This window comes from Pseudopodoces humilis, chromosome 4 (genome assembly GCF_049639895.1).
Source record: "Pseudopodoces humilis isolate 2021_Gansu_Grassland_sample_001 chromosome 4, ASM4963989v1, whole genome shotgun sequence".
NCBI lineage: Eukaryota > Metazoa > Chordata > Aves > Passeriformes > Paridae > Pseudopodoces > Pseudopodoces humilis.
The window spans coordinates 60,452,762-60,480,012 of NC_142203.1; the positions used below are offsets into that span (position 1 = coordinate 60,452,762).

The 27,251-nt window shown below is 39.3% G+C and overlaps 1 protein-coding gene across 1 annotated transcript; it reads left to right on the top strand.

Moving 5' to 3' along the window:
* The first annotated feature begins 17,939 nt into the window (after positions 1-17,939).
* Positions 17,940-26,511, top strand: ESM1 (endothelial cell specific molecule 1). Its single transcript, XM_005531154.3, has 3 exons — positions 17,940-18,433; positions 22,265-22,420; positions 24,518-26,511. Exons 1-3 carry the CDS (start codon positions 18,109-18,111, stop codon positions 24,616-24,618), a joined length of 582 nt encoding a protein of 193 aa, XP_005531211.2. The 5' UTR covers positions 17,940-18,108; the 3' UTR covers positions 24,619-26,511.
* Positions 26,512-27,251: the final 740 nt, after the last annotated feature.

The window sequence follows — 27,251 nt, forward strand, 5'->3', positions numbered from 1 at the left end:
CTTGTGCAAGCAACTCCCCTTATAAAGATGGGAGTCTCATGAAATTAATTCCAAACTCTGAAAATTTCTGGAGGTCAGTTATCATACAATTATTTCATTAAACTGTATTCACAGTAAAGAAATATTACTTTATAGAGGAAAAAAGAAGTTTGTGTTAAAACATTGAAATGAATGAATTCCTGTTGTGTTTTAATCACATTGTTGTAAAATGAAATGGTATTGTATTACATGTCCTGATTATCCTCAGAGATGTTGCTCAGTTCCTGAGGTGACTTTCTCTTCCTGTATTTTCTATAAATTACAGAGTAGATGAATTGGAAGACAGAGTTCTTCCTGGAACTTATTGGGCATCCATTGTTGAAAAAAGACAGCAGATATTTGGGATTATGGAAACCTTTCCTCATTGTCAATGTGGTTGTCCTCCCTTTATAATGACATAATGCTCATCAAGGTATTGTTTTAATTACTGCTATATTTTTATGAAAGAAATTTTGCTAATGGTAATTTTGGCTACACTTTGATATGGAAGAAGTATTGTTTAGATATCTTAACAGTATCATAGAAAAGTCTACTTTTGGTCATATTAATCTAGATGAAGTTAGAGGATCACTGGCTCTGTGAGCAGGGCTGATACTTCAAGCTCATTCTGTGCCCTAAAACTCCCTTTTTAATCCATTCACTGCAGCAACCCCTCCAAACCACAAATCACATTCCTCAGTAATTTTGCAAAGGCAATGCTGAAGGGATGTAGGCAATGGAGTCTGGCTCTCATCTCTGTCCCAGATTTATATCTTGTGCTGGACTAAACGAAAATGGAGATGAAACTTTCTGTTAATTTTCTGGGGTAACTGGATGAAGTGAAAGTGTGGATAATACAGGACATACAGACTCAGCTCTAGGAGCACAGAGTGGTCACAGGCTGGAGAAGGCTCAGGACACTGCAGAATGAAGCATGGAAAATGTCCTTGCCAGAATTATCATCTGATGCCAGAGTGGGGCAGGGATGCAAGAATTTGAATTTACAGGGAGGTGCCCCTGCCCGTGGCAAGGCCCCTTCCAACCATAACATTCCGTGGTTCTGTTATTCTATGACTGGCACCTGTTTTTTAGTATTTAGATGGCATCATTAGTTTGACACGGCAATGACACAGAGAGGAAGGTAAGCATGTCCTTTTTTGTGCTTGCTGGAACATTTACAGCCATCTGTGGCTCAAGCACCTGGTCACTGCCCATCTCTGAGGAACTCCTTCCCCCAGATATTAGTGAGCATTCTGCATCTGCTTCATTGTCAGTGTAGAACAGGCTCATCTCACTGGCTTCTCCTGTGGCCACTTGTCAGGAGCAACAGGGTATCTGTGAACACAAGACTGAAATGGATCACTAGGAGGCAATATCTCTAGAGCTGAAAATCACAACTCTGTTCCAGAATCATATGGATACCACAAAATCCTTTGAATCTGACAGGAAGCAGGGACAGTACTAGAGCTTACTTCCCATCTCTACTCTTCTGCAGTAATGGAGTATTAAATGGCTTGGAATAAGCTTTCCATCTTTGTAACTTTCCAGCAGCACTGCCAATAATAACTGCAAAGATTTATTTTTTTTTTTAAATCAATTCTTGATTTGTTGGAGTGCATTTTTGGGAAGGTATAAAGCCAGAATCGTTTAGTTGAGAACCACCCTGTGAAATGAATCATGGTGCAGTGATCGTAAGACTGAGAATGTCTACTCTGTAGCTGTGAGCCCTTACCACAAGCACAATGAGGATATATCTCAGGGTTTGGCTGTGCTTTCATTTACAGGCTTAAACTGACCTCTGCTAAAGGATGGATCTGCCAGGCAAAGGCCAACAAAACACAGACAGTTGGAATCATTTAAACCTTTTAGACTCTCTCAGAGCAAAAATTGGCAGTCTGAATAGACTGAGACCTGATTTTTCCTCAGTTATATTGCTGCTTTTGTGTCTAATTGCTTATAGCTTTTGTTTTCATCTTTGTTCATGGGCACATTGCACTGTGCTTTCAGACTTTTCTGCCAATCAAGCACCAGAATCTGATTTCAACACTGAAGTTTAGTGACAAGTTAGGTTTGTGAACAAGACATAGATCCAACAACCTAACTCCCATGTAGGTTTTACATTTCTCACCACATCCAATGGAAAGCTGCCATAGATGAGAAATTGCTGCACTGCTACTATGGAAAGTCTTCTGAATTTTCAAAGGGGCAATTAAGCTCAGGATCAGTTCCTAAATAGTAAAAAGTGATTTTTAAGGGAAGTATTGGTAAAATGAGACTAAATGAGAATTGAAACTAGATGATACTTCCCTTCCTCTCTGCTAAAGAAATCTGGCTTTCCCTTGTTTCTCCTTCTTTCTTATTTCCTTTTTAGTTGAATGATACTGCCAAGCTAAATAAATATATGCAAATTTTGCCTGTGCCTGACTCTTTTGTAGATGTTGAACCTGGCACACTCTACCAGGTGGCAGGCTGGGAACACACATCACCAGGAAAGCCAACAAAACACCTCCAGAAGACAACCCTTAAAACTGTCAGTAGAAAAAGCTGTGACAAACATTGTGCCAATGACCCTAAAATAACCAACAGCATGTTGTGTGCTACAGGGAAAAGTAAATTATATCCAAGCGATGCTTGTGAGGTAAGAAGTAAAGTTATGAAGCGGCGGGCATATATTTAACAATGGTTCACTTTTCACTGGAAACAAACTGGTGTTAGACATCTTAAGAGGCTGATCATGTTGTAAGTGATTTTAACCACATTTATGAGAGACTTTATTGCAGTGAAAAAGGCATGTCAAAACCTGTTCAGTTTAGGTCAGTGTATCAATCAGGATTGAGAGTACGGGAATTTGAGCCTGGGATTATCTCTTACTTCAGGTATATTTCTTTAGCTCCTTAGACACCACCTGAAGTTATGGGAGAAAAAGCAGAGTGATCAGGGTCTCAATTACCTGATCCTTTCCAGGAGTCAGCATCTGAGTAGGACAGAATTAACTGCATACCCAAAAGGCCTGTTTGGATCTTGCTTTTGATGCTCTCTGTGCTGAATCCAGAAGAGACAATTGATAAAGAAGTGAGAATCAATTTATACCAGCAATAAAAAATACATTTTGAAATAGAATTATGATAGCACTCTTCTGGTCCACAGCATTTGCACCAAAGGCTCCCTCAGGTTTGAAAAGCAACCCCTCTATTCCTCAACCAACTCTCATGAGGTGATGTAAGCCAGATGCTCGATTTCATAGGTTGGAAAAGGTTAGAGGCAGCATTTCCAACATTTGTGCACTGCAGGTGGCACTGCATGCTCCTCTGGAGAGAAATGGACACACTGACAGCTACTTCTTATTTGTCTTCCAGGAAGATTCAGGTGGGCCATTAATCTGTGCTGGTCAGCACTGGGGGATGGTTTCTTTTGGAGAAGAACATGAAAATTCAAGCATACCTGGAGTTTCTACACAGCTGACCGAAGAATTTATTGACAGGATAAAAAGAACCATTTCCCATGACAGATCCATGAAAGAGTCAAGAGCATTTTAACAAATACTGTGCTGTGCATTAGAGCTGGGTCCTGCTGCTTTGACACACCTCCTTTGAAATGTTCCTCCCAGCTTTACAGATTTGCTGACATCACCACAGCTTTATGAGAACAGTTCAAAATACCCACATTTATACAGATAACACCTTTACTAATCTTTAACAGGAGACTGCCACTTAGAAAACATAATTTGTATTGGATTCCACTCTACTTTTCACTGGGATGGGGAAGTATTCATTGCACCTGGGATAAAGCAATATTTGTTAATGTGTATGTACACAAAAGTTCAGTTTCAGACTGAATGTGAATGAGATGTCTGCTGAATGAGAAAAAATTGAAAAAAAAAAAAAAGAAGCTTAAAATGTTAAAATATTTATCTGTAATTTTATTAAACCCCAAATACTTCATTTTACCATCATTGAATGTTTATTTATTTCTTTATTTATCTAAATTCAATTTCAAAGAGCTAAAATATTAAATAGAGAGAACCAGTTTTTCCAATAGTCTTCATAATAAAAATACAAATATAGAGATAAAAATAACGTCTGTCCTTTTTTCCTTGGGTTTTTTGTTTGTTTGTTTTGGTGGTTTGTTTTTTTTTTGTAGCTGTGCATGTGGGGTTTTTTTTGGAGGTGGGATGTTTGGTCTGGTTTTGTTTGGTTTTTTGGGTTTTGTTTTGTTTAGTTGATCAAATCAACTAAACAGTCTTCCAGCTTGGCTCATAATCTCATGCTTTCAGTTAATAGTTTACCCAAAAAGTATAAATCCTGATTGTAAGAGATGTAATTATAGTTCTTTAGCACAGCTCCTATCTAACATCTGTCAAAACAAGCAGGACTCTGGCTATGGATTTCAACAGACTTCTGGTAACAGAAGGACCTGGTGTGTTTCTGAAGAAATCTGTTGTTAGCTTGCTGTACTCCATTACCTGCCAAATATTTTCTAGGCCTTTTTTTGAAATGACCACCTTCAGGGTTTCTGTGCTTCTATCAAATGCTGTAAACTTCGGGATGTTGCAGAGGCATGAGTAAATAACTACAGCACAACAACCTACTGGCCTTGATTATTCACCAGGAGCTGTGTCACAATCCTGAGCAGAGCAGAACGAGCTCAAAAAGTATATATGTGCAGGAAAGAAGCAGTTGGACACTACAAAACTGGGTTGGTCATTGGCCATAGCACAATAAAATCTGCCACTGTGGTGTGTGGGGGCTTAGACCCAGCTCTTGTTTAAGGCTGTGGGAAGGAAGACCTTAAGATGATGTTAGTGGGATTTGGCTCAGCACAGTAATACAGAGAGAACTGGGAAAAACTGAGGGAAAAAAGCAAAAGGTATATAAAAGTGGGAAGAATAATGTACATTGTTCTCACTTTACACCTGGGGGTCTCAGAGGATATTGCAACACAAATTAGTCCCTTTTAACTGTTTGAGGTAAATGATGGGAGACATCACACCACGAAGCCCCATGGCCACCAACCGGTGTTTAACTTGGCAAAGGCAAGACTTTCACACCCTCACTCATGTGAGCAGAGCCTGTCTCTGTCACTGATGGAAAAGACTGCTTGATAAAGTCTGTAAACCACAGTCCAACAGTTGAGTTGGGTTAGATCAGAGTTCAGATGCTGGGCTTCCTGTGTGTGATCTCCTGCAATTACTTCATTCACATCATCACATTTTTTTGTTTATGGGTGATGGATTATGTGGAAGAGTATCACTGCTAGGCTCGACTGCCCCTGCCCAGCCCCTGTGGATCCCCCACCCATTAAACCACCCACTTACCCACACACCCACCCACTTACCCACACACTTACCCGACCCCATCTCAGCCTCCAGGGCCTCTCCCCAGCAACAGTTAGCAAGCAGCAGCCTTCACTGAATTTCTGTCCACCCTGAGGCTTTATTCCCTACCCAGGTAGGGAATGGGAGGGAAGTCTTTGCTAGCTTTGAAGTACCAGTGTCTTGAGAGAATGCCTGCCCTCCCACCTCTCCCTGTGAGGAGGGGTACTTTGGGTCAGGGAGAGTGGAAGGAGTCCTGCAAAGCGTCCCACAGTTCTGCATTTTGTTAGCACCTCTTCCAAATGGTGGAAGGACAACTGGTTCTGCTGCTGGAGATGGGCAGAAGAAAGGTCCAGGAAAAAGAGGTGACCGCAGGTGTCATTCACTGCTGAAAGCACTGCTGGGCTGGTTCTCAGAACTGAGATCAAAGCCACAGAGAGTAGCTCCATGGATGTTACAGATTTGCCGTTACAAACACCAACAAAGCCTGAAAAAATTAAGCTGGAAACACATTTTTTACCAGATTGAGAAGAACAGATTTTCAGCAGCTTGTGGCAGAGTTTACTACATACTAACAGAGCATTTGTAATTCCACTTCCACTCAGTGACAGAAATTTAGTCTTGTCTCTTTTAACCCAATATACCTTGACATTATTCTCTAGGTGCCTGTGAGGTGTCCCCTTGGGCAATCCTCCCAGTTCCTAAACACTGGCCTCTTCTACCAGACCAGCTCTCCTGTGCTATTTTTATCTTTACTGGGAATTTATGATTAAGGATTAAGGGATCCTGTCTCAGGAATCCCTCTGCCCTTGGCCAGGCATATGCTCCTGTCTATGTCCCCACTTCTCAGCTTTGTCTGTGCAGAGCTTCTCGGTCATTCTTTTGCCTCTGTATCTGTTTTTACTTAGGTCTTGTAAGTAAGCAGTATGTCTTAAGGATAATATTCTGAGAGGTCTGACTCGCTCGTTTCCTGTCACATAGTCATGATTTGGCATAGAGGGCAGCCCCTAAGGCTGTGCAAAGAGCTGACAAACAGCACTGACCTGTAATGTGTGGCACTGAGCAGAGGACACAGTGCTGCTGACACGCAGCCCTCACCTTTGTCTGTGAGAGGGGACTGACAGCTCATACACGTCACACTGGGGTGCAGATGCCAGTCAGGTTTAGTGCATAGATTCTTCCTGCTCTTGTGCTGAGCAGTAGTGCCTGATGTTTTGTACTAATTTTGGTTGTACATCTAATGCATGTTATGCTTAATGCATAAGCATAAGCTTCTATTTTTTAGTACAGAGGGTGTCAATATCTATTGTCAACAACTATTGTTTCCTGAAAGTGTGATGGTATGTTTGAAGCATGGACTGCCTCCATAATTTCTAGTTAAAGTCTTTGTTTTATTTTCTGACTACAGAGCCACCTGCTACCTAGCAAGCTGTAAAAGTAACCTTCTTTTTGGGCAATGCAATCTGGCATCAGGAAGAAAGATTTAGAAAACAGAATTAAAACCAAACAAGCCATCAGATTTTAAAGATAATTATATTGAATACTTACCAAAAAGAAATAAACTCAGAAGACTCTTTCAAACTCTGAATTAGTCAGTTCATCATAGTTGGACAAATTACAGTAAGTCATTTTCGTGTGTCTGCTTATCTTTTAATTACAGATTGCTAATTTCAAATATGCATCCTAATTTCATCAGTGACCAGGCAACTGGTTCAGACACTTCTATCCCAGTACACTTATAACCCCACAATCATCTGAATGAGCTCCTTTTGGATTTATTTATGCAATTCAGAATTAATGTCTAACAAACTACAAGTAGGTTAATTTTATCACATTTCAAGGTGGCACAGGTTTTTTCAAAGCAAGGAACCACAGAAAGATGGACAAAAAGGCCTTTATTAAAAAAAAAAAAGCCCTTTTATAATAATACAATAGGAATTTATATACCTTAGCTACTTACAAAAGCATATATTATATTTAATATATAAACAATAGATTTTCAGAGACTTCGTTCTTATGGATTATTAATACATTTTCTTGTAAAAAGCAAGAAAATTTGCCCTACTAACACATTCTTACAGCACCTTTATTTCAATAAAAAACCAAGCTTCTTTGCAGCCACACAGAAAATCAAGACAGTAATAATTAGAGCAGTAGTAATATCAGTAAATGAAAAAAATCAAATATTGCTTTATGCACTCATAATTAAATCTGTATTAAAAAGTAATAGTTATGAGTATTTCATTAACTATTAATTAACGAGTCCAGAGAAGACCTATGAAGGTGATCAGAGGGATGGAGCACTTCTCCTGTGAGGAAACACTCAGAGAATTATTCACCCTGGTGAAGAGAAGGCTCTGGGGTCACCCAATTGCTGCCTTCCAATACCTGAAGGAAGCCTACAAGAAAGATGGAGAGGGACTAGTTACAAGAGCAAGTAGTGACAGGACAAGGGAGAATGGCTTCAAACTGAGAGAGAGTAGATTTACATGAGATGTTGGGAAGAATTTCTTTACTCAGAGGACAGTGACTGGATCTGGAACTGTTTGCCCAGAAGTGGTTCCCCTGTCTCTGTAATTGTTCAAGGCCAAGCTGGGTGGAGCTTTGAGCAATGTAATCTAGTGGAAGGTGATCTTGTCCATGGCAGGGGAGGTGGAATAGATGATATTTAGGGGCTCTTCCAATCCAAATGATTCTATGAATTCCATTTAAAAGAAAAAATGGTACATGGTTGTTGGCTGAGGTTATCTTGAAACAATGTAGAAGATGTTACCTGTTAGGATGTACTGGTCAGTCTGTCTCAAAGTGTTACAGACAAAAGTAACAGATATTTTTTTTTAGCTCAGAAAGAATTCCAGAAAATTGATACCAGAAAAAAAGCAGAAATGTTTTGGAAATAGAAGAATGAAAATAGGGTGGACTTTGAACTAGTATGTGTGCAAAACCTGTGACACTATCACTTTGACAGGGACATGGCTTTCACTTGGGCATCCCTTGCCAAAAGCCACAGTCCTTTTTGGATACTGGTCTTAGCAGTGTTCAAGTAACAAATACTTGCACTGAGCTCATAATTTTTCTCAGAACGTTGGGCATGCTGATGGAGGTCTGTAGAAAAACTTTACTTTTCCTTTTCACTTGTGGTTGTGAGAGGTCCTGTCTTTCAAAGTGGTTCAGACCTTGCCAACAAATTCCTCCAATGTACAATCGACATCATAATGAAAAGAATAATGTGGAGGCAGCAACTGTACCTGCATCACTGAAGATATTGCACAGACAGAAAAAGAAGAGAAAATTGCTGATACCAATGTGTTGTTCATTTTCTTTCTTCAATATTAGTTGGGTTCTAACCTAGTTTCCTTGGTATGGCTCTATAATAAAAAGTAGGTAGTTGAGAACATGAGGGTGCTGAGAAGGGTGATACAGGGCACTGTGGTGCTCGTGATTCTGGGTACATCAGCTTCAGAGGCTACCACATTCACTGTGGAGTGGAGTGAAGTGGTATTTGTGCTCCTCTAGGAGTAGAAATATGTGGTTGGAGCTGTCCTGTGGAATGCTGCAGCGACAATCTGTCTGGAAGTGCCACACTGAGGTTTGACAGGCACTCTACATCAGAACCTTGAGTTACTAAAAAACACCAAACTTTCTAACAGACTAATCTGGCATATGAACAATTATGTTGATCTTTTTGAGTAGTCTTGGCCTCATTGAGCAGAAATATTGACAGTACCTGAACAAGGTGAGAGCACTGATGATGGTAAGAAAATGCAAAAGCTAGACTAAGTTTTAAAGCCATATTTAAATTGTTTTTCTTCCAGACCTCTTTCCTTCCCAGTGTTTTTCCTGCACCCAGTTACTGAAGTCAGGGTCACAGAAATGCTTACCCATTTTGATACTTATATTTGGGACAGTAATTTCCATAAGGGTTGTTATTCCACCAGCAGTGCTGGTTGGGTTTTTCCCTCATGATGCTGGGTTGCAGCTTATCCATCCTGGGAAGTGTCTGCCCAGACAAACTCTTCTGGTGACTTTGAAAGTGTTTCCATCTGCACAGTCAGTGGTTTCCAAGTCCTGTTTCAAGCACTTATCATAGGCAATAAACAAACAAAAAACCCCTATTCCTTTATGCTGATTGTTGAAAATGGGACTTCTTATTTTTACATCCAATGCATTATTAATTATAAAACCAAACATTTCATGTTTTTAAAAGAGAACAAGGCACTACAGCAAACTGAAAGTTGGTATAGCTATACACTGAAGGTACTCTGCTCAGTTCTGGTCCAAGTAGCCTCATGACCATTCACCCACATGAGGGAACATCTTGTACACCACAGCTTTGGGAGCTGTTTCCTATTATCAGCAACTATCTGCAGCTTACCTTTCTCTTTGTTCCCTTTGCAGCTTCTTTACAGTTTGGATGAGATACTTACCCGGTGTTCATAGTCCAAAATATTATAGACCAAGCCCTGTGCAGGGAAGAGGATCCATAACACAGTGCAGGGCACAATTAAAACTTAGGACGGGGTAGCAGCTATCTGGTTTTAAATAAATCATCTAAGAAAATACATCTGATTGTGAACTGTTTCAGAAATGTTTCTGGCTTAAAAAGCTTATTCTATCATAGTCAGGAAACGTCTAAAATAACTCCAGTTGCTGACAATTCAGAAGACAGAGTAAAAGAGAAGAATAATGTGCCATTATGGAGAAATCACATATTCAGTCTGTGAAATTCACAACTTGGAAAGACAGCTCCAGCTTTGTATATTTCATTCATATTTTTTTTTCCCCAAGCAGTTTTCTTAAAGAATAAATCTGGGCATTTGGTTAAATGACTGAAAATTACCATCAAGTTTTGATCAAATAACTAAGGTTGATCAATGAATAAAATTAAAAAGAAAAAAGGTTTACTCATGTATTGTATTTTATTCTCTCATATATGCTGAGTGTATATAAGTGCATATAAATTATCACATTTCTGAGTAAAGATGTAAGGTTGTGTTCTGCGCTTGTAATATTGCTATTTATTACACCTCTTTTAGAAATATATTAAGAAAGCTGAAAATAATGAAATACAAGCCAAAATAGATTTGGAAGTTATTAGGCTCTTTGTAGAAAGGTTTTGTTTCTTAATGAGAGCAAATTTGTCACAGGAAACATGCAGCTGCTACTCCTCATTACTTTCTGATTAGTGCTTGTTTGCAAACATTCCTTTCCATAGTTCCCTAAAAACACACAGCAGAGATCATAAAGCATTGAATGCATAGTGAAATCCTGACCCTGCTGAAATAAGTGACACAGCACTTATGTTATTTGGGTCAGCATTCACCTATAATATGTGTGCTCCAGGAAAGAAAAAAAAATTAATATTTGCAAACAGAGCCATATGATTTATGGAGCAAAGGAAAAAGAAGGTAGGAAGCATATGAGTGGAAATCTTTCCACCACACTTGGGAAACAAATGGTCCTGTCTTAGGTCCCTCCAACTGCATTGTTCTTGGAGACTCTGGCTGGTGTCTTTTTTTATGGAAGTCAAGATATTAATTCAGTTTGTTTCCAAACCTATTCACTGAAGTGGATACCAACTCATGTAGCATGAGTAACTCATATATATAAAGCATGGCAAAAACATTTGCAGAGTGTTGTAAGACAATAACGCTACTTAACTGCAATGAAGTTTCAAAAAACATGTTTTAGTACAGAAAAGTAGAAATCACATTATTACTTAAGATATGGTCCTATTCCCATAAGGGTTTATAGAGTTGTATATGGCCTGAGGACCATCTGCCAAAAGTCTCCCTTAACAAGGCTTTGCTCCAGTTAATCTGAAATCTCAGGGGCTTCAGCTGGTATAGACAAGATAGACTGAGTGTGAAGACTGTGAACAAGAGAAAGCAATAAAGATGGAATAAAGAAACACTGTCTACTGAGTTCTTATTTTTAGGGTATTTTTTGTGTATGGCATAAGTAAATTTGTGCATAGATTGGAGAGAAAGTACGGTATAATAAAGGAGAGAAACAGTACAGTAAGGGCTGAGGCTGAGCCAGAGAGATTATGGGGCGGAGAGAAGTAAAAATAAAACAGCCACTCATCCCAAGGAAAGAAAGTAAGTGTAACACTGGAAAAAAACTGAAAAACAGTTCTCATTGTTGTGCTTACTCCTTTCAGACCTTGTCTGACTCTTCCCTGAAGTTGTGTTAGGAAATGCAGAAGTCCTCCTCTGGCCTTTCTGAGATCATCTAATCATTCTGGAAAACTTCCGTATTTCAAAGATGAGTACTTATGAAAGGCGAGATTTCTTCTTAAAGAAAAATGATGATTGATACAAATTTGATATGTTTGCTTATCTAAATTAATTACCTCAGATTGACTTTTCTCTGCCAATGGAAATAATCCTGGTTGTATTGCAAAGAATACATGGAAACATTAGCTCATGCAGACACCTAACCCTAACTTAAACAACTCAACATTTCACACACATATGACTACAGATTTGCTTGTTAGCATCACATGGAGCACAAGAAGCTTTTAATAGGTTTGTCATTCGTTACAGGAAATAGCTACTTAGTCAAGTCTAAACTATATATAAAGCATGGCAAAAACATTTGCAGAGTGTTGTAAGACAATAACACTACTTAACTGCAATGAAGTTTCAAAAGACATGTTTTAGTACAGAAAAGTAGAAATCACATTATTACTTAAGATATGGTCCTATTCCCATAAGGGTTTATAGAGTTACCAATTTTTTTATCTTAAAAAACAGAGATCAAAATCAACTTCAGTTGCAAGCAAAAGTATACTTCCCACCAATCCTAAAATATCTGATTCTAATATCTATACCTAGGAACTGAAAATCAAACAGTGCACTTTCAGATTCTGCACAGGTACCAAGAAAAAATATGTATTCAGTGGGAATTTGACTTAATTATCAGGGACTCATAGAATCAGAGTATAATTACCATTTGGACTGCATAGAAAAAATATAAAATCCATACTGTATTTGAAATTTTACTGACTGCTGTGCTATTTTTTATGTCCAGATGAAAATGTTTTTTCAAATCTAATACATTTTTTTCTAGTTCTGCAGAAAACAACTGAGAACAGAGGTTTCATGGCAATAGAGAAATGAGTGTGTGTTTCTACATCAGTTCACTATGTCAAACAGTGAAGGACAAAATTGCCACCTTAGCAGTAAACCTGTTTACCATATGGACACCTGACCCTCTAAGCAGAACATGCAGAGTCATCATTCATATCTTGGGGCTTTTTATTGATAAATAAACAGAACATCTTCGGGTTTTTTATTGATAAAGAAACATAATATTTGAAGGTCTGTCCTGAATAGGTGTTTTTCTATATGGACAGGCTTTATTTCTCCATAGGTGTACTTATGACTTATTGTGATTTAGATTTCTAGAACCAAGTAATATCACAAAAGGAACAGCTCCTGACAAAAATATTGATAAGATGGGGGGGTGCGTGAAGGCAGAGTTTTGGGCTGTGAGTGACCAGATATTGTATCCAGAGAAGCAAATTTTCTGAATTATAGAAAAAGTATGTCACTTTCTTGTACTGTTCAGAAATCCTTTGGTATAGATCTTGGAGATCTTGGGCACAGAAACACCTTTCTTCCTCTGGAAATGTAGATATCTTGAAAGTATTAAAGAAAGTTTTCTGCATAAGAAAGTCACAACATATTTTTTCACCCTATTTCCCCATTTAAATCAACTACATATTTGTTGTGTGTGACAAACTCAGACTTGCCTGTTGGGATGTGACACTGGTGGTTGGGTTCTTTTCCTCAGGACTGAGATTGATGAGAGGGGCAGTTTTCTCTTGTTTGGACTTGGTTGTTTATTCTTTCCTCATCTATATTACATGTACACAGAATACAAGGAGCTACATACACTAAGATAGAGAGGTGCAAAATGGCTAACGAAGAATCTCTTCAAGGTCTTTATATATCTATTTATCCAATAATCAAATGTAAAAGTAAGTTATTTTTCTTAGCGATCCAATGACCCGATACCTGTGTGCTGCACTGCTGCATTCTTTATCCAATCACTCATTATTACCCAAAAACCCTTAGAAGAGGATGAAGAAGAAGAAGAAAGGGACAACGCCCTAAGTCCTCCATCTTGTCTCTTGTTTTCTAAAATAGCTTAAACCTTAAACTCTAACTTTCTCACCCAGCGACTTAAGAAAACTCCGTCCAACCTACACACTCACATTCCCAGTTTCTCTACTTAACTTTAAAAGCTGTCCCCATGGTGTTATGTGAAATTCAGTGCTCTCTTGGGTGTCAGAGCCAGGCATCACAGATAAGGGCACATATCCTGCACCTCTGACCCCAACACTTGCCCAACACGGAAAAAATTGACCCTTGCTGCCATGTAGAACTTTTACACCACTCTGTGACTTTTTTTGCCTCTTGAACACCTTCTCCAAGCATAGAAGAACTATTTGACTTGGTTTGTAATTGAATTGAGAGAAAGCCAGAGATTTCTGCTATGCAGATCATTGCAGTGACTGTGAAATCACTGGGAATACCTGTTCTGTGAAGAGGTGACACAGGGCAGAGGTCCTGCAGAGCCAGCTATGACTGGAGCCCATGGAAGAGCAGGACTGTGCCACATGGGCTCAGTAAGCAGCACAGACCTGACAGGGTTCAGCTCAATTTCAATGGAAAACTCAGAGCATAAATCATGTGCAGTAGGTTTGGCTAGCAGCTCCCAGGTTGGACATGCCACATACTTGCACATGGACATAAGGGCAAGCGTATTTTTGCTGTGCTCCAAAGAAGCTGTGTCTGCCATTCCTGAGGCTCTGTGCAGGTAACCCAGCATATCCAGTCCTTTCTATGGTAGCTCCTGCAGTTTGTGCCTACCCAGCTCTCTGCATAGCACCTGGTCTGCCTGGAGAAAGCATGTAAACATCTCTTGCCTTCAGCAAGTAGGAAATGTCCCAAAGCACCTATTTTTACCAGAGTGGTGTTGCTATGTTACAGCTGAAACAAAGAGTAATTAGTAATTCATTGAAAAGATACAAGAAAAGAAATCATACAAAGGGGAGTCCTTGCCGCTATCTCACTTTCCTGATTCTTATCTCTTACTTCCTATTTCTGGCTTTTCATTTTGGACTTTGCAGCTCAGCTTCCTTTCGGCATTTCCCTTTGAATTTTTGCTTCTCATATAGCATTGTGCTTACGGCTTTTTGAAAAGGAAGCCTGGGAAAAGGTTGGATTGTTCTGGAATGTGCGGCAACATATTTTTAGTTTAGGGACTGTCTTTTGAAAATTAGAAACAAGGGTCATGCAATAATTATTTCTCTGTTTAAAGAGATATTAGTTCTTTCTGCTTATCTGGACTTTATGCATTATGCTGGATAGCAACAGTGGCCAGAACTCTTAAGTTCAGAAGAGTGGAGGTGAATGTCTATCTAAAGAGTAAAATGAACAAAAATCTATTAATCTAGTGAGGAGACTGTGACCATATACCAGCACAGACTAATCATGTATCATGAAGTTTTGCCATTTCATGGGAATTTTAACAGGTGGGGTCAGACTTTTCAGAGGGCATAAATAACAACCGCAAGACTGTCTCACAGACTGCTTTTGCTCAAGAAATAGATTATTTATAAAAGAACTGGAAAAATGCTTCTCAGAAGTATTCAGCTGGAAACACAACTCACTGATATTAGATTGTTGGTTCCCTGTACAGCATGGAACCCAAGGGTTGAAACCTTTTCTGCTTCTAGAAGGAGTGCCAAACATTATATATGGTGATGTAATTATGATGTAAGCTGGCAAAAAAGACAATTTATGCTGTAAATTTGGAAAAAAAAAGATAGCTCTGATCTGATCCAGAAGGTCTTCCACCTTTGAAATAAATTTATACCACAAGTTAAGTAATGGTGGTTAATTTTTAGCTGTTGTTATCTAGGAAAGCTTCATTACTTCCCATTGTATCAATTTTCAGAGCTTAGTTCAGGGTTTTATAGGATTAAACTTTTCACTGGAAAGGAAAGCATAATGGATTCAACAGGTAAAACAGCAGAGAAACATTAAAACCAAGGATAGTGACATGGTATTTATTTTACTATTTAATCAATGGACAGTGTATAAAATCATAGTATCCTTATTTCCTCCATGATACTCATGCATAATCCAGACATTGATGTGATCATATTGTTTTCTTCCATTACGTGTATTTTTTTAATCCATTGTAATAATTTACTTTGGCTTCTAGCTCCAAGCATAGGATACAGTTTCCATCTTATTCCAAATAATATTGGCTAGTTGCTAGGGGAGTGTGCTGATTCCTTTTACATTTTCTTTTCCTCACCACATCTGTGTGTAATTTTTTTATTTATCATCTCTCTAGGACATTTTTCCTGTGAGAAACCCAAATGTGAAATGTAGCCCTTTCAGATCTAGTGTGGTGTTTGAGACAAGAAGCAATTCCCACAAATATTTACAGGATAGAATTTTACCAGCTGGCAGTTACTACCAGGCATAAATATCTAAGTATATATGTGGATGGGTCTGCACACTACACATCATCTGTTATCTCCCCCGAGTGAGCAAGCTGGCATGAGTTTGAAGTGCAGGTGTGAATTGACTTAAGGGTGAGCCTTCCTGTTCCTTACTGCTGCAGACCTGTGAAGTCTCATGTACCAACTGTGCAACGATCATTTTTGGCTATTTCACCCTCTAGAAGCAGATCTGGCCGGGGCATTAAGAGGGTTACTGTCCTTAGCTGTGCTCCCTCTGATTGAACTTAGCATCTCTCTCCCAACGAGGAACTGCCCAGTGGGATTTACACTGGCTCTTCAACCCCACAGGTTACAGCCTGACCTATTAATATAAACCAAAGTCAATTTCAGTTGATGCTATGCCAGCAGACATGGGCAGTGGTTTACATTATTCTGCTGACCTGAGAACTATGGAAGAAGTATCTGGTTGTTGTTTTTTTTTAAACATTCTTTTGCAATATTTTAGTTGTCATGGGGTCAGCGGTAGGACATCTACTTCTAATTGATCTCATCATTTCAAACTTAAACTTGTGTTCCTCCTCTGGTTTTAGCTGCAATTTTCATTTCCATCTTAGAAGTATTCCTTTCACTTCTTAGAGGATAGCTGCTTTGTATTTTGAAGATAAAGCTGTCTACTACTAATTGAGCTAATTGCTGCCGGCTCATACTGACCAATAGTACTTCCTTGGTTTATATGAGACCTCAACCTAACAGCTTAATTATTTTTACTTTTTTTTTCATTTACTTTTGACAAGTGTTAAACATACTAGGCCAGACCCTCCCCTCCTCCAAGTATGAGACCTTACCCAAACGCAACATACAGTGTGCTGATTTTCTACATCTTTACAAGAAGGAAGAATTAAGGATTTTGGTTTAGGGTTTATCAGTTCACATTTACATTCATGAAGAAAAGGCTTTCCTTCTCTCCTGTATTTCTAGTCTAGTCCTTTGTTTTATTTGGCAACCTACTGGCAGAGTCCTTAGCCCACTTGAGAGACAGGATTCCTAAGTGACAAGCTGGTCATACACAGTTCAGTTTGCTTTAGTTCCCACTAACTTCACTGGCAACAACTTTTGGTATTCAGAGATTTATATATGGCTAGCTTTATTCCTTTTTTCCTTTCCTGTAGGTTTTTTTAGTGCAGAAATTTTCTTCTCTCCAGTGGCTCATCAGTTTCACTGGACTCCACTTATTTGCTGTTTCTTGTCAAGGCTCTGGCAGGATATAGTCTAAGAGAGAAAACACGGGAAACTGAGATTTGTTTTCTGTTTATTTACATTGATTTCATTGAAGAGCAACATCAGAGTATCCCATAGAGTTTGTCAGAATAGAAGTGGTGTAAACAGGGGAGAATTAGCCCCCTGGATCTGTGTTAATGCTGTGCAGACAGTGCTGATGACGGATGGGGATTTCCCCTTTGGTTGTGAGGTTGGGGCAGCTCATTGCTCCTGAACTTCCAGTGTAAGATCCCACAAAATGATGGGCTTTGTCCAGTTTTTAGTTCTAGCAGTAATCTTTAATTCAATGTTTAATTAACCTCCATTTAATGAAATGTTTAATTCACCTCCACTTAAATACTGATTAAAAAGTACTATTTAAATGCAGCCAGAAAAAACTACTGAAAAATCTGAGCTTGGCTATTAAATTACATGATCTCATTTAATTCCCCCAAATAAACATCCACATCCCCTAAAAGAGTATGGCAAAGGTTTATTCTATTAAAGATTATTCTCTCAGCAGTAAGATGATTCAGTGTGATTTTCCTCTGGCCATACAAGCTGTGATAGCAAGGCAGAGCTCTCCTGTCAGCAGTGTGTCCAGCATCGGAGCAATCCCTGTCCTGCAGGAAGGTATGCAACCTCCTCAGAGTTGATTGTTTTTTTACCTTTTTTTTTACTCTTGGCAAACGTCCTTGAGCATTTGAAACGGATGTGAGAGAGTTTTTAGTCCTCATGCAAAACAACCAACTAAACATAACAGATTACATCAGCTCAGGCTTTTCAATTCCTGGATGGCAGCAGAGTGCTAATCCAACCTTCATCCTGGATTTCATAAACTGAAACAAGGGAGGCTGGCAGGAGCAGCGCTGCCGGATTGAGGAAGCTGACGACGGTGCAACATGTGGACAACACACTTTATAAAGCTCATAAACTTGTAGGCTGATGTGTGCAGCTACCACTTTGGATCTGTACCGCTGCTTCCCTCGGCAAGAGGCACCAGCAGGCTGAGCACTGAGACCTGCTCTCTGGGATGGAGCATATACCCCTGCAAGACATGAAGGGCTTCCTGTTCCTCACACTCCTCCTGATGCCGGTGCACGCTGGAGCTGCTTGGAGTGCGAAATACGCAGTAGATTGTCCCGATGCCTGTGACAGTAACGCATGCAAAAGTACTGCGCGCTGTAAGCGAACGGTGCTGGATGACTGTGGCTGCTGCAGAGTGTGTGCAGCTGCTCTGGGGGAGACTTGCTATCGTACTGTCTCGGGTATGGATGGTGTCAAGTGTGGTCCCGGGCTGAAGTGCCAGTTTTACACTGAGGAGGATGACTTTGGTGATGAATTTGGTATCTGCAAAGGTAATGATATTCACTTTGTATGCACCCACTGTGGCAATTTGACAGCAACATACATGCAGAGTTTGCCTCTTGCTTAAAAAGTCTAAAATGGGATTTTTCCAGCTCATCCCTTAGCCAAGAAAAAGGAGGGAAAATACCTGCTATCATTAGAAGATATTACATGTAGTGGGGCATATTTATTAATGTGACAATATTTTTTACACCTGGGGACATGTGTTAGGAAATATAGACAGGGTGTGCTTGGAGATGAGTTTTTTGACTGGGGCTTGAGAGAGCCAGGCATTAGTCCTGTTCTTTCTGTTGGTTTGGTGAGTGGCTTTATATAAATTATAAAGACTTTAATCCTGTAAGAATCCAGGATCCTTGTCACAGGGTCCCTGCTGCAGCTGCACACTCCTGGAGGTGACGGTCCCTCTGGCACTGCCAGCTGCCTGCCCAGGGACCAGATGCTCACTTTGGGGTCTGGGGGATGAAGAAAACAGCACTGCCTCAGTGCCTGGAGGCTTTGTCCTGTTTAATTTGGTCCTACCTTTGAGATGCTCAGCCATCCTAGGGTCAGGGGAGACAAACAAAAATCCCCTTGCCTAAAAGATGGCAATAACAGAACAGAAGCTGACTGTGAGATGAGCAGCCAGGCACTGCTTTCACTTTATTCCAGGTATGTTGTATACTGATTTCTTTAGTCAGAGGTTATAACCACATTTTTAATCTATGAGCTATTCTCGCTCCACCTAAACAGGGTAATCTTTAAAAGGTGACAAGAAATTATAACCATAAGAAGAAGGGTTATTTTTTTAAAAAATAAACTATTTAAAAAAAAGAATTTGCAAAGCATGAATGCAGTGGGTTTTGCTGTGTTTGTGTACCACTTCAGTAAGTAGATACAGATAAGCCTTAGAATAACTTCCTTAAAAGTGGGAATATCTTGGCAGTTAAATATCAGGAGTATTAATAGACTCACTTAAAGGAACGACTTAGGACCTGATGCTGCAAAAATCATTTAGGCTGATTCACAAACAGCACACACTTATTTACCTTATTTAAAATAAATTCATGTGCATGGTTGAGTGTAAAACCAAAATTAGTACTTTATTGCAAAAGAGTAGAACTTACACATAAAGATTGTATCTTTGGTGCACTCACCAGGAAATTTTACTGAGATAATTGACTGATCTTCAGTTTATTAGAAATTACCACAGTGCAAGATACTGCTTATAATTCTGTTAACAATTATTTTGAATTAGTGTGTACTTTTCACTTTCCTCATAGAAGTTTATTTGCAATAACACCCTTTGAATGGGAAAAAAGAAATTCTATGGGACTTGAGATCTGAACAGATGAATCTTGGATGCTCTGTGGAAAATGTGAAGTAAGATGTTTGGATTTTTAACCAATCAGTCAGTTGAAAGACTCTCATTAACTTCAATAAAGCCATATCTTAACTTAGAACTGTAAATTGGTGTTTAAAACTTCTATTCCCCATACATTTATTTCCACTAAATATTATTGATGTAATTTTAGAAGAAAGAATTATTTTTCTTTCTTCATCTCAGCTCTGAGATAGCACAATGTCTCTCTGGGGTCAGATATTGTTATTTCATATATGCATATGCAGATACGATACCAAGTCATTCACTCATTTTAATAACTTCCATGTTTGTAATAATTGACAGATGCAGGATGGCTAAATTCTCTCTGGCTTCCTGTTAACAATTTACTTTGAAGTTCAAGAAAAATGATCTGAACTCTGTTCTTCAGGTTCTTATTTCTAAAATGGGCCGCATATATTCCAGAACAATATTTTATTTATTATAAGAAGAGTGCATCATACATGCATACATTATCAATAGCAATGTCATTATGGCCAGAAGCAATATACTTTTTGGTGCCCTTACATTTGCTTACATTAAAACACTGGGAGCTATCTGCAATTTATTTAGGAGCAGGATCCTGTTCAAGAAAAACTTTCTAAAAGAAAAATTTACTCAGATCTCAGCTTCATGAAATCTGAAGAGCCTCATCAATTCCAGGATTATTCCACACAAAGCACTTGTTTCTATGCTGTTGTGCACAGCTTCGCATTCCACCTCTCTTGGCTGAGCACCTGCAGCAGGCAGATTGATGCTCCATGTAGTGTGTGCTCTTTACTTGCCTCCCAGGGAGGATGTGCACACAAGAACAGTTTTACTTGGGCAGGATTTTGTTTTTTTTTATGTGGACAAGTGGCGGATCAAACAGTGTTCTTCTTGGGAAGGGGAGTATGCTGAGGCACTGTAAGATTCTCCATGCTGGAGTGATTCACTGTGCAGTCCATTTCAGGGAACTGATTGGTCTAGGGCTTTTCATTTATATGAGCATATTCATTTGATACACAGAGAATTGTAAAATGTTGGCTATGCTACAGTGCATTAGCTTGATTTTCATATTGCCTAGGCTGTATGGCAAAGTTAAAAGTTTGCATTCATTCAAGAGGTGACTGGAAAAACTGAAAAGGGTAATTTTATTGTGGGGTGTTATATGCACAGAAACTATGTCTGGATCAGGAGGTCCCATAGCTGAAAAGGAGAGACAAAATGAGGAGAGAGGTATTGTTTGTGCTTACTATGGTCACCTTTCTTAAGAATTTTGTGGAAACCTGGGCTAGGTGGTTCCTTGGTCCAGCCTGAATAGTCATTCATTTGCTGTCAGGAGGTGAATCAGTAGCTCTCCAGACCTTTCCATCTAAGGTGATCATGTACTTTGGGTTGGCAAGGACAGTCTGAACATAAAGGCCTTTCTCCTGGGATATCTCAAACCTCTCCTGGAAATGATCAGCTGTTTGTGGGTTTGGAAAAGGTGTGTTAGACGTGAATTTTCCCAATCTCTGTCTCTTTAGCAATGTTTTTGGGAAGGTATCCTATTCAACAGCAAGGCAGAGGAGGACAAGGGCTGTACGCCATATTTTAAACCCTCTGGGAAGTTATATGACCCAGCATGTGATGTGCATCAGCTATGGGACAGGGCAAATCTCTTGTACCTGACTAAATTTTCTCTGGAAAACGTTTGTTCCCATCCTAGGAGCTGCAGTGTAGTGCTCCTCCACAAGCTTGCTCAGGGATGTGAGGTTTGAATTGGGGCATTATGTGACCAGATGCAGCATAACCAGGGAGTTGCCTTAGTGCTAGAGATCCCTTCAGGGCATACACACTCTTTAGGCTGGAGATTCACTGAGCTGTCTGCCACAGGAAAGCAGAACTTTGCTGTCTGAGAAGGTGTTGGGTGGGAGGCTACTCCCCAGGACCCAGCAGCATCTCCAGATGGAGGGTGAGTTTGCTGGATAGCTCCTCAGGGTCAGGCTGCATCCCTGACTGCTGGCCCTGGCCACAGCAGCCCTGCACCAGCATCAGATCGCAGCTCTAAGTCTCAAAAGTCAGATAATACCATAGTGAACCACACAGTGAATTTAGGGAATTTCTGGAGTCATCTTCCTTTCTAAATTCAGTGCTAGTATTTTAATTAAATCTTCTATAATTGTATATTTACATATTCATATTGCCTGTAACTAAGGCAATTTAACGTAAGAGTGCATTTAGATATAAGGGTGTTTCAGAGAAGGCTTACCAGTAGCACATAGGAAATAAATTACAGGAAGTAAAATCATGTATATAAAATGTGTCAAGATTTGTCAATACTGGAAAACAGTTGTAAAAAGCAGTCAGCATGCTGAAATCCTGTAGCTAAGGTCCAGCTGACCTCCACTCAGAGGTTTTCCACATTCAAGCAGAGCAGCTATTAAGACAGCAGCTGGCTTGGATTACTGAGAACTGCTTTGCTATGTATTTTTTTTTCCAGAGTGTCCCTATGGTAGCTATGGAATGGAATGCAGGAAAACCTGCAACTGTCCCTCTGGCATCTGTGACAGAGTAACAGGGAAGTGTTTGAAGTTCCCATTTTTTCAACTGTCTGCTTCAAAGCCTCCAAATCGAAGAAAAATGTCTTCACATGCAGGTAAGACTTTGTGGGACAGTTGATTTTAGCAGAAAACACCTTGTACATGATCTACTACCGCTCTGTGGTGGGTGAGTGCAAGTGTAGGTACTTTGGTGGAGCTGTGCAAACCATTAACAACACAAGGTAGGTTTATTTTTCTTATTCACAGCTTCCTTAACATGTGGCAAGGAATTAGGCGAGCTGTGACACATGGTAGAAACACTTTGAAATACTTTGCATCTGTTGCATGTGCTAGCAGTACATCGCCTGTACAGTGGGAGGCTGTGCTAGGGTTTGCATCAGTCAGTTCAGGATTTCACTACATTGCATTTACTACTATTATCTAATATGTAGTAAAACCAACATTTTTTTACCCCCATGAGGACAGACCTCTATATGTTTTCAGGTGCCAGTAAATGGTTTTATTAAATGTTTTATTGTAATCACCTGTCACTATCTCTGGAATAAGTTATTTCCTTTACATTTATATCTGAAGCTTGTAATAGATCTGTCCAGAATTAAAAAAAAAAAAAAAAAAAAAAAAAGAAAAAAGAGTGTGAGAAGCTGGAGTGTTTTTGATCCACCAAGGAAAGATCACTGAAGTTTTTAAAGGTGGGATTAAAAATTTTTCCCTTTTTTTCCACCTGATGATATGGAGCTATGCTTTATGGAATGATGTTTAATCTAAATATAAACACAAACCAAAATAAATACAAATGTGTAGGAATCAAAAAAGAAATAAAAAAAAAATCAGAGATTTAATCCTAAGCCTAGTGGGGATCTTTTATAGGGTTTCACCTAAACGTCTTTGGATTTCATTTCTTCTCCAGCTGCAGTTTGTGTGCAGTTATTGTTTTCTTCTGTTATATTAATGTGTATGGAGTTTACTGTCTTAATAAAAGATTTATCTTTCTCCCATTCTCTGCTAAAAGGAAGTCAGATTGAAGCAAACCTCTGCATCTTATGCATATATCGCACTTAAAATAATCTCCACAAAACCTCTTACAAGATTGATCAGCCCTGATATTTTTCCATTTTTCTATATGATTGTGTTCTTTTGCTTTTCCTTGTTCTATTTATTACTGGAGGTGCCAAAATAATGATGGTGCTTGCTTTTTTCTGTATCTAGCCTATATTCCAAATCTTACCAGACAGCCTATTTGCATCAATTCCTCCTCCTCTTTTCTCTTCCCCACTCATTTTTGTTCCCAAACTTTCTGCTACCTCAATGTTTAACTGCTTGACTTATCCCAGCCAGGATGAGATACTCATGTGAGTGGAAACAAACTGTTATTTACTCTTGCAGAAGTTTCCCAATGACTTCTGTTCTCAGAAGTCTGTCACTGCTAGCAGACCAGGGATGCTGTGAATAGTACTCCATGGGGTGGTCACTCAGGGTTCCATTTAAAAGTGCTCTTCAGAAGCAGCTATAGCATCTAAGCAATCTTCAGTGAATTAAAACACCTGTAAATGCTTCTGTGTTTTAGACAGGCAAGTTTCTAGCCCATATGCTTTATGAAGACCACTATCAAACGTAAAGGTGTCAGAGCATGGTCCCGTACACTGCAGTCTGACTCCTTCTATGGTCAAACACTAGGGCAGTGGACAGCACGCTTTGTTCCAGGCCAGCTAGCTGTGCCAAGAAACCTCAGCCACAGCTCAGGAATCAGCCTCAGCCAGGGGCTGTTTCCAGTGGACAAACTGAATATCTTTTACCTATTTTTGGAGAGTAAGAGAGTTTCATGGCATGCACCAGGTTATTCCACGCCAGCTGGCCTCAGTCAGAGAATAGCTGCAGGGAAGTTTAGTTTACTGCTGTAGTTATTGAGGGTATGTTGCTTTGTCCTGTGTCACACTGGAGTGAGTGTTACAGTCAGAACTGGAAACTGAAATCAAATCATCAGCCCCATGCTTAAACTATTAGAAAACAGATATGACATCCCTTAATTTGGTAGAAATCTTGCAACAAGGTAATTGGCAGTAATTTAAACTGCAAACATGTCAGTTAAGGATTTTTCAAAGTGTTTCTAAAACATTGCAGGAACATTGCTGCAGGACAATGATTTAAAGCTCTCACATTCATGAAATCCACCTTTATTTTTGTGTTTTTTTCAGACAGTGACATGGCATCTGGGGATGGAAATTCTGTAAAAGAGGAATTCGTTAAAGAGAAAGTTATTCGCTCTCCAGTAATGAAATGGCTAAATCCTCGCTGATATTTACCTACACTTGTAAGACTTTCAAGTGAATGCATTTCTCACAGATTATTGGATATGCAACAACACACTTTAAAAACAAAGTAGGTCTATAATGTATGAATATGTAATCTTTGAAGCTCAAATGTGACCTGCTTTTAATGAGAAAAATGTTTACTTAAAAATAGACTGTACAGTGTATATGACTTTTGATATTTGTTTTGATAAGTATTTGAACAGAGAAATGTATTGTGGCTTTTTGAATGTATAGTAATACTGAAAACCCAACATAATCATTTAAATAATGCCAGAGGTTGACTCTTGACAGCCTGAGGCTGGAAAAACTCTCACTGAATGAAGGGGACAGTTTGGGTGAGTGATACTATTGATGTGGAACCATCATGAAAGAAACACATATAAAAAACACCTCAGATTGAAGGTGTACCCTTGTTCAGTAACAATAATAACAACAAAAGCACAACAGTGTAAATTAAATAAACCAACGTTAGTTGTTAACAATTTTGTTGTTTTTGGAAGTTTGGTGACAATTCATCGGAGACAAATATGCCTTTCTTCAGAGAGAAAACACCCAGCATTTCAGTTTATACATTGTGAATAACTTCGGCAAGACACTGCAGACATATATTGTATTTAGTTGAATTTCTAAAGTTAAATTTTGTACAGAGAAACAGCAGATTGGTAAATTCTACCGATTTGTAGAAGGGGATCTGAAACAAAAGAAGCTGCTTATCATTATTTAAATATATATGTTTCTATATGCCAGATAGTTGGTGTCATTAAGGTGACATCTGCATTTCTTTGGGAAGAGTGGTGAGAGGCCAGCAAAGGGACCTTCATGCTTTCCATCTTCACTGCTGGCTATGGCCCAGATGTGACTCACAAGGAATTTATTTGATTCAGGGAAGACTTGGACCCTCAGCAAGTGATAGTGCAGCCACAGACTCTACAGTATTTTGGTACCCAGTCCTTTGTCTCTCAATTGCATGAGCAAGTGGTCCCATTTCAGCCAGGAGAAAAACTTCCACATGTTAGAGTGTTGCAGGAATGGGCAATCCCACATTCAGTCTAAGCTGGATGATATACATGTAAATCAAAAATCATCACTGAGAAAGACTTGTTAATATGTCTGAAAACAACCAAATCCACAGATAATGAAAATTGACTTGTCAGAGTGAACCTGGATGCCATGAGTTTAGGAATGGCCTTTTAACACAGAGCACTCTCATTGGAGGTGTGGCTTGATTTTAACATTTCCTTTGAAATCAGCCTGAACTTTGACAACGACTGCAACGAAAGAAGGGACACACAGTAGAGCACCCATAGTTCAGGATCTAAAGCATTCTTTCAAAACTATGAACTACTGAAATTCCCATGCCCTTCAAGGGATCCAAAGTCAGTATCTGTGAAAACAGGATGCATTCACCTGGGAAAGCAGACACGAATTATGCTCATCTGCAACAAGAGGATGATGACATCAATAGACATTCAAATGCCAGGATGAAGGTGCAGGTTCTCTTGCCATGAAAATTGGAGACATACAAACATAAATCTCAAACTAGCATAACACTACATTTTAACCTGTATTGAATGTTAGGGTCTGAGAGGGAATAATGTTACCCTGGGCTATTTGCTAGCAAGTGAATTGATTCTAATCTACTGATACAAAAAATAATTTTTTTCTTGATTTCAGTGAGAGCAGGATCAAACCCATGGTCTTCCAGCAGACTGATGAGAAATATTGAAAGAATGTAGTAAATACTGCATCCATTATTAATACTTTGCAATAGTGTCATAAATGACATTACAAGTTCTTGAATGTAAATCAGATAAGTCAGTTGGTTTTAAAGAGTGTAATATTATTATTGTTCAATAAAAGAAAAACAACTGAAAGCATCACTGTCTATTGTGTCTATCTATTAATGACAGAGTAAATCTGCTGGTGATGGTACAGCCATTGTGTATGCAGATTAGGTACACTTTTGCTCTCAAATCCACAGAAACAGTTTCACAATGCCTGCATCTATTTCAGCAAATTGCTGGGACCATTCATGATTCCAGAAAATGAGTGGTGTCCCACTTACAGAAATATGGATGCTAACTATGAAGCAGAGAACACAGTGCCTGTGGAATAGCACGCCACATAATTTTCTCAGTCTCACCTGAGAAAGTGGCCTGGGAAATCATGGGGAGGAATTAAAACAATCCTCAGAGATAGAAGACAGCCTTGCAGGTGCTGTTTGTCTGTTCCTTGTTTTCTTGCAAGAGAAGGTCGAGGGGTGGTGAACCCCACTGACCAATGATGGTGATGTGTTAGTTCACTGACCAATAAGAGTTTTACCTTTCTGTACTTTCATGTATCGGTCTATAGAAAAGAGCTGAGCTAATAAACCGGGAGAAACTTCTCCAGTTCAACTCCACAAGAGAGTCTGTGTCGTTCTTCTCGCCGTTCCCAATAGAGCAACACAGAAAGATCTGTGTCCACATCAGCTTCAAAACAAGGTGGTTGTATCCTAGCTGCCTACTTGGAACAGCCACTCTTTGGCCAGTCCTAGTAGAGCAAGGATTTGGAAGTTGTCTTTTCTTCTTGGCCTGGCCATCACCATGCCAGGGACTATTAAGCCCTAGGGCAGAGC

Bases quoted from the DNA above. Each gene is read 5' to 3' on its own strand.
- ESM1 (XM_005531154.3), top strand. From the start codon at position 18,109: ATGGAGCATATACCCCTGCAAGACATGAAGGGCTTCCTGTTCCTCACA. The intron at 18,434-22,264 runs GTAATGATATTC...TTTTTTTTCCAG, and splicing joins TGAATTTGGTATCTGCAAAG to AGTGTCCCTATGGTAGCTAT. The intron at 22,421-24,517 runs GTAAGACTTTGT...TGTTTTTTTCAG, and splicing joins AAAAATGTCTTCACATGCAG to ACAGTGACATGGCATCTGGG.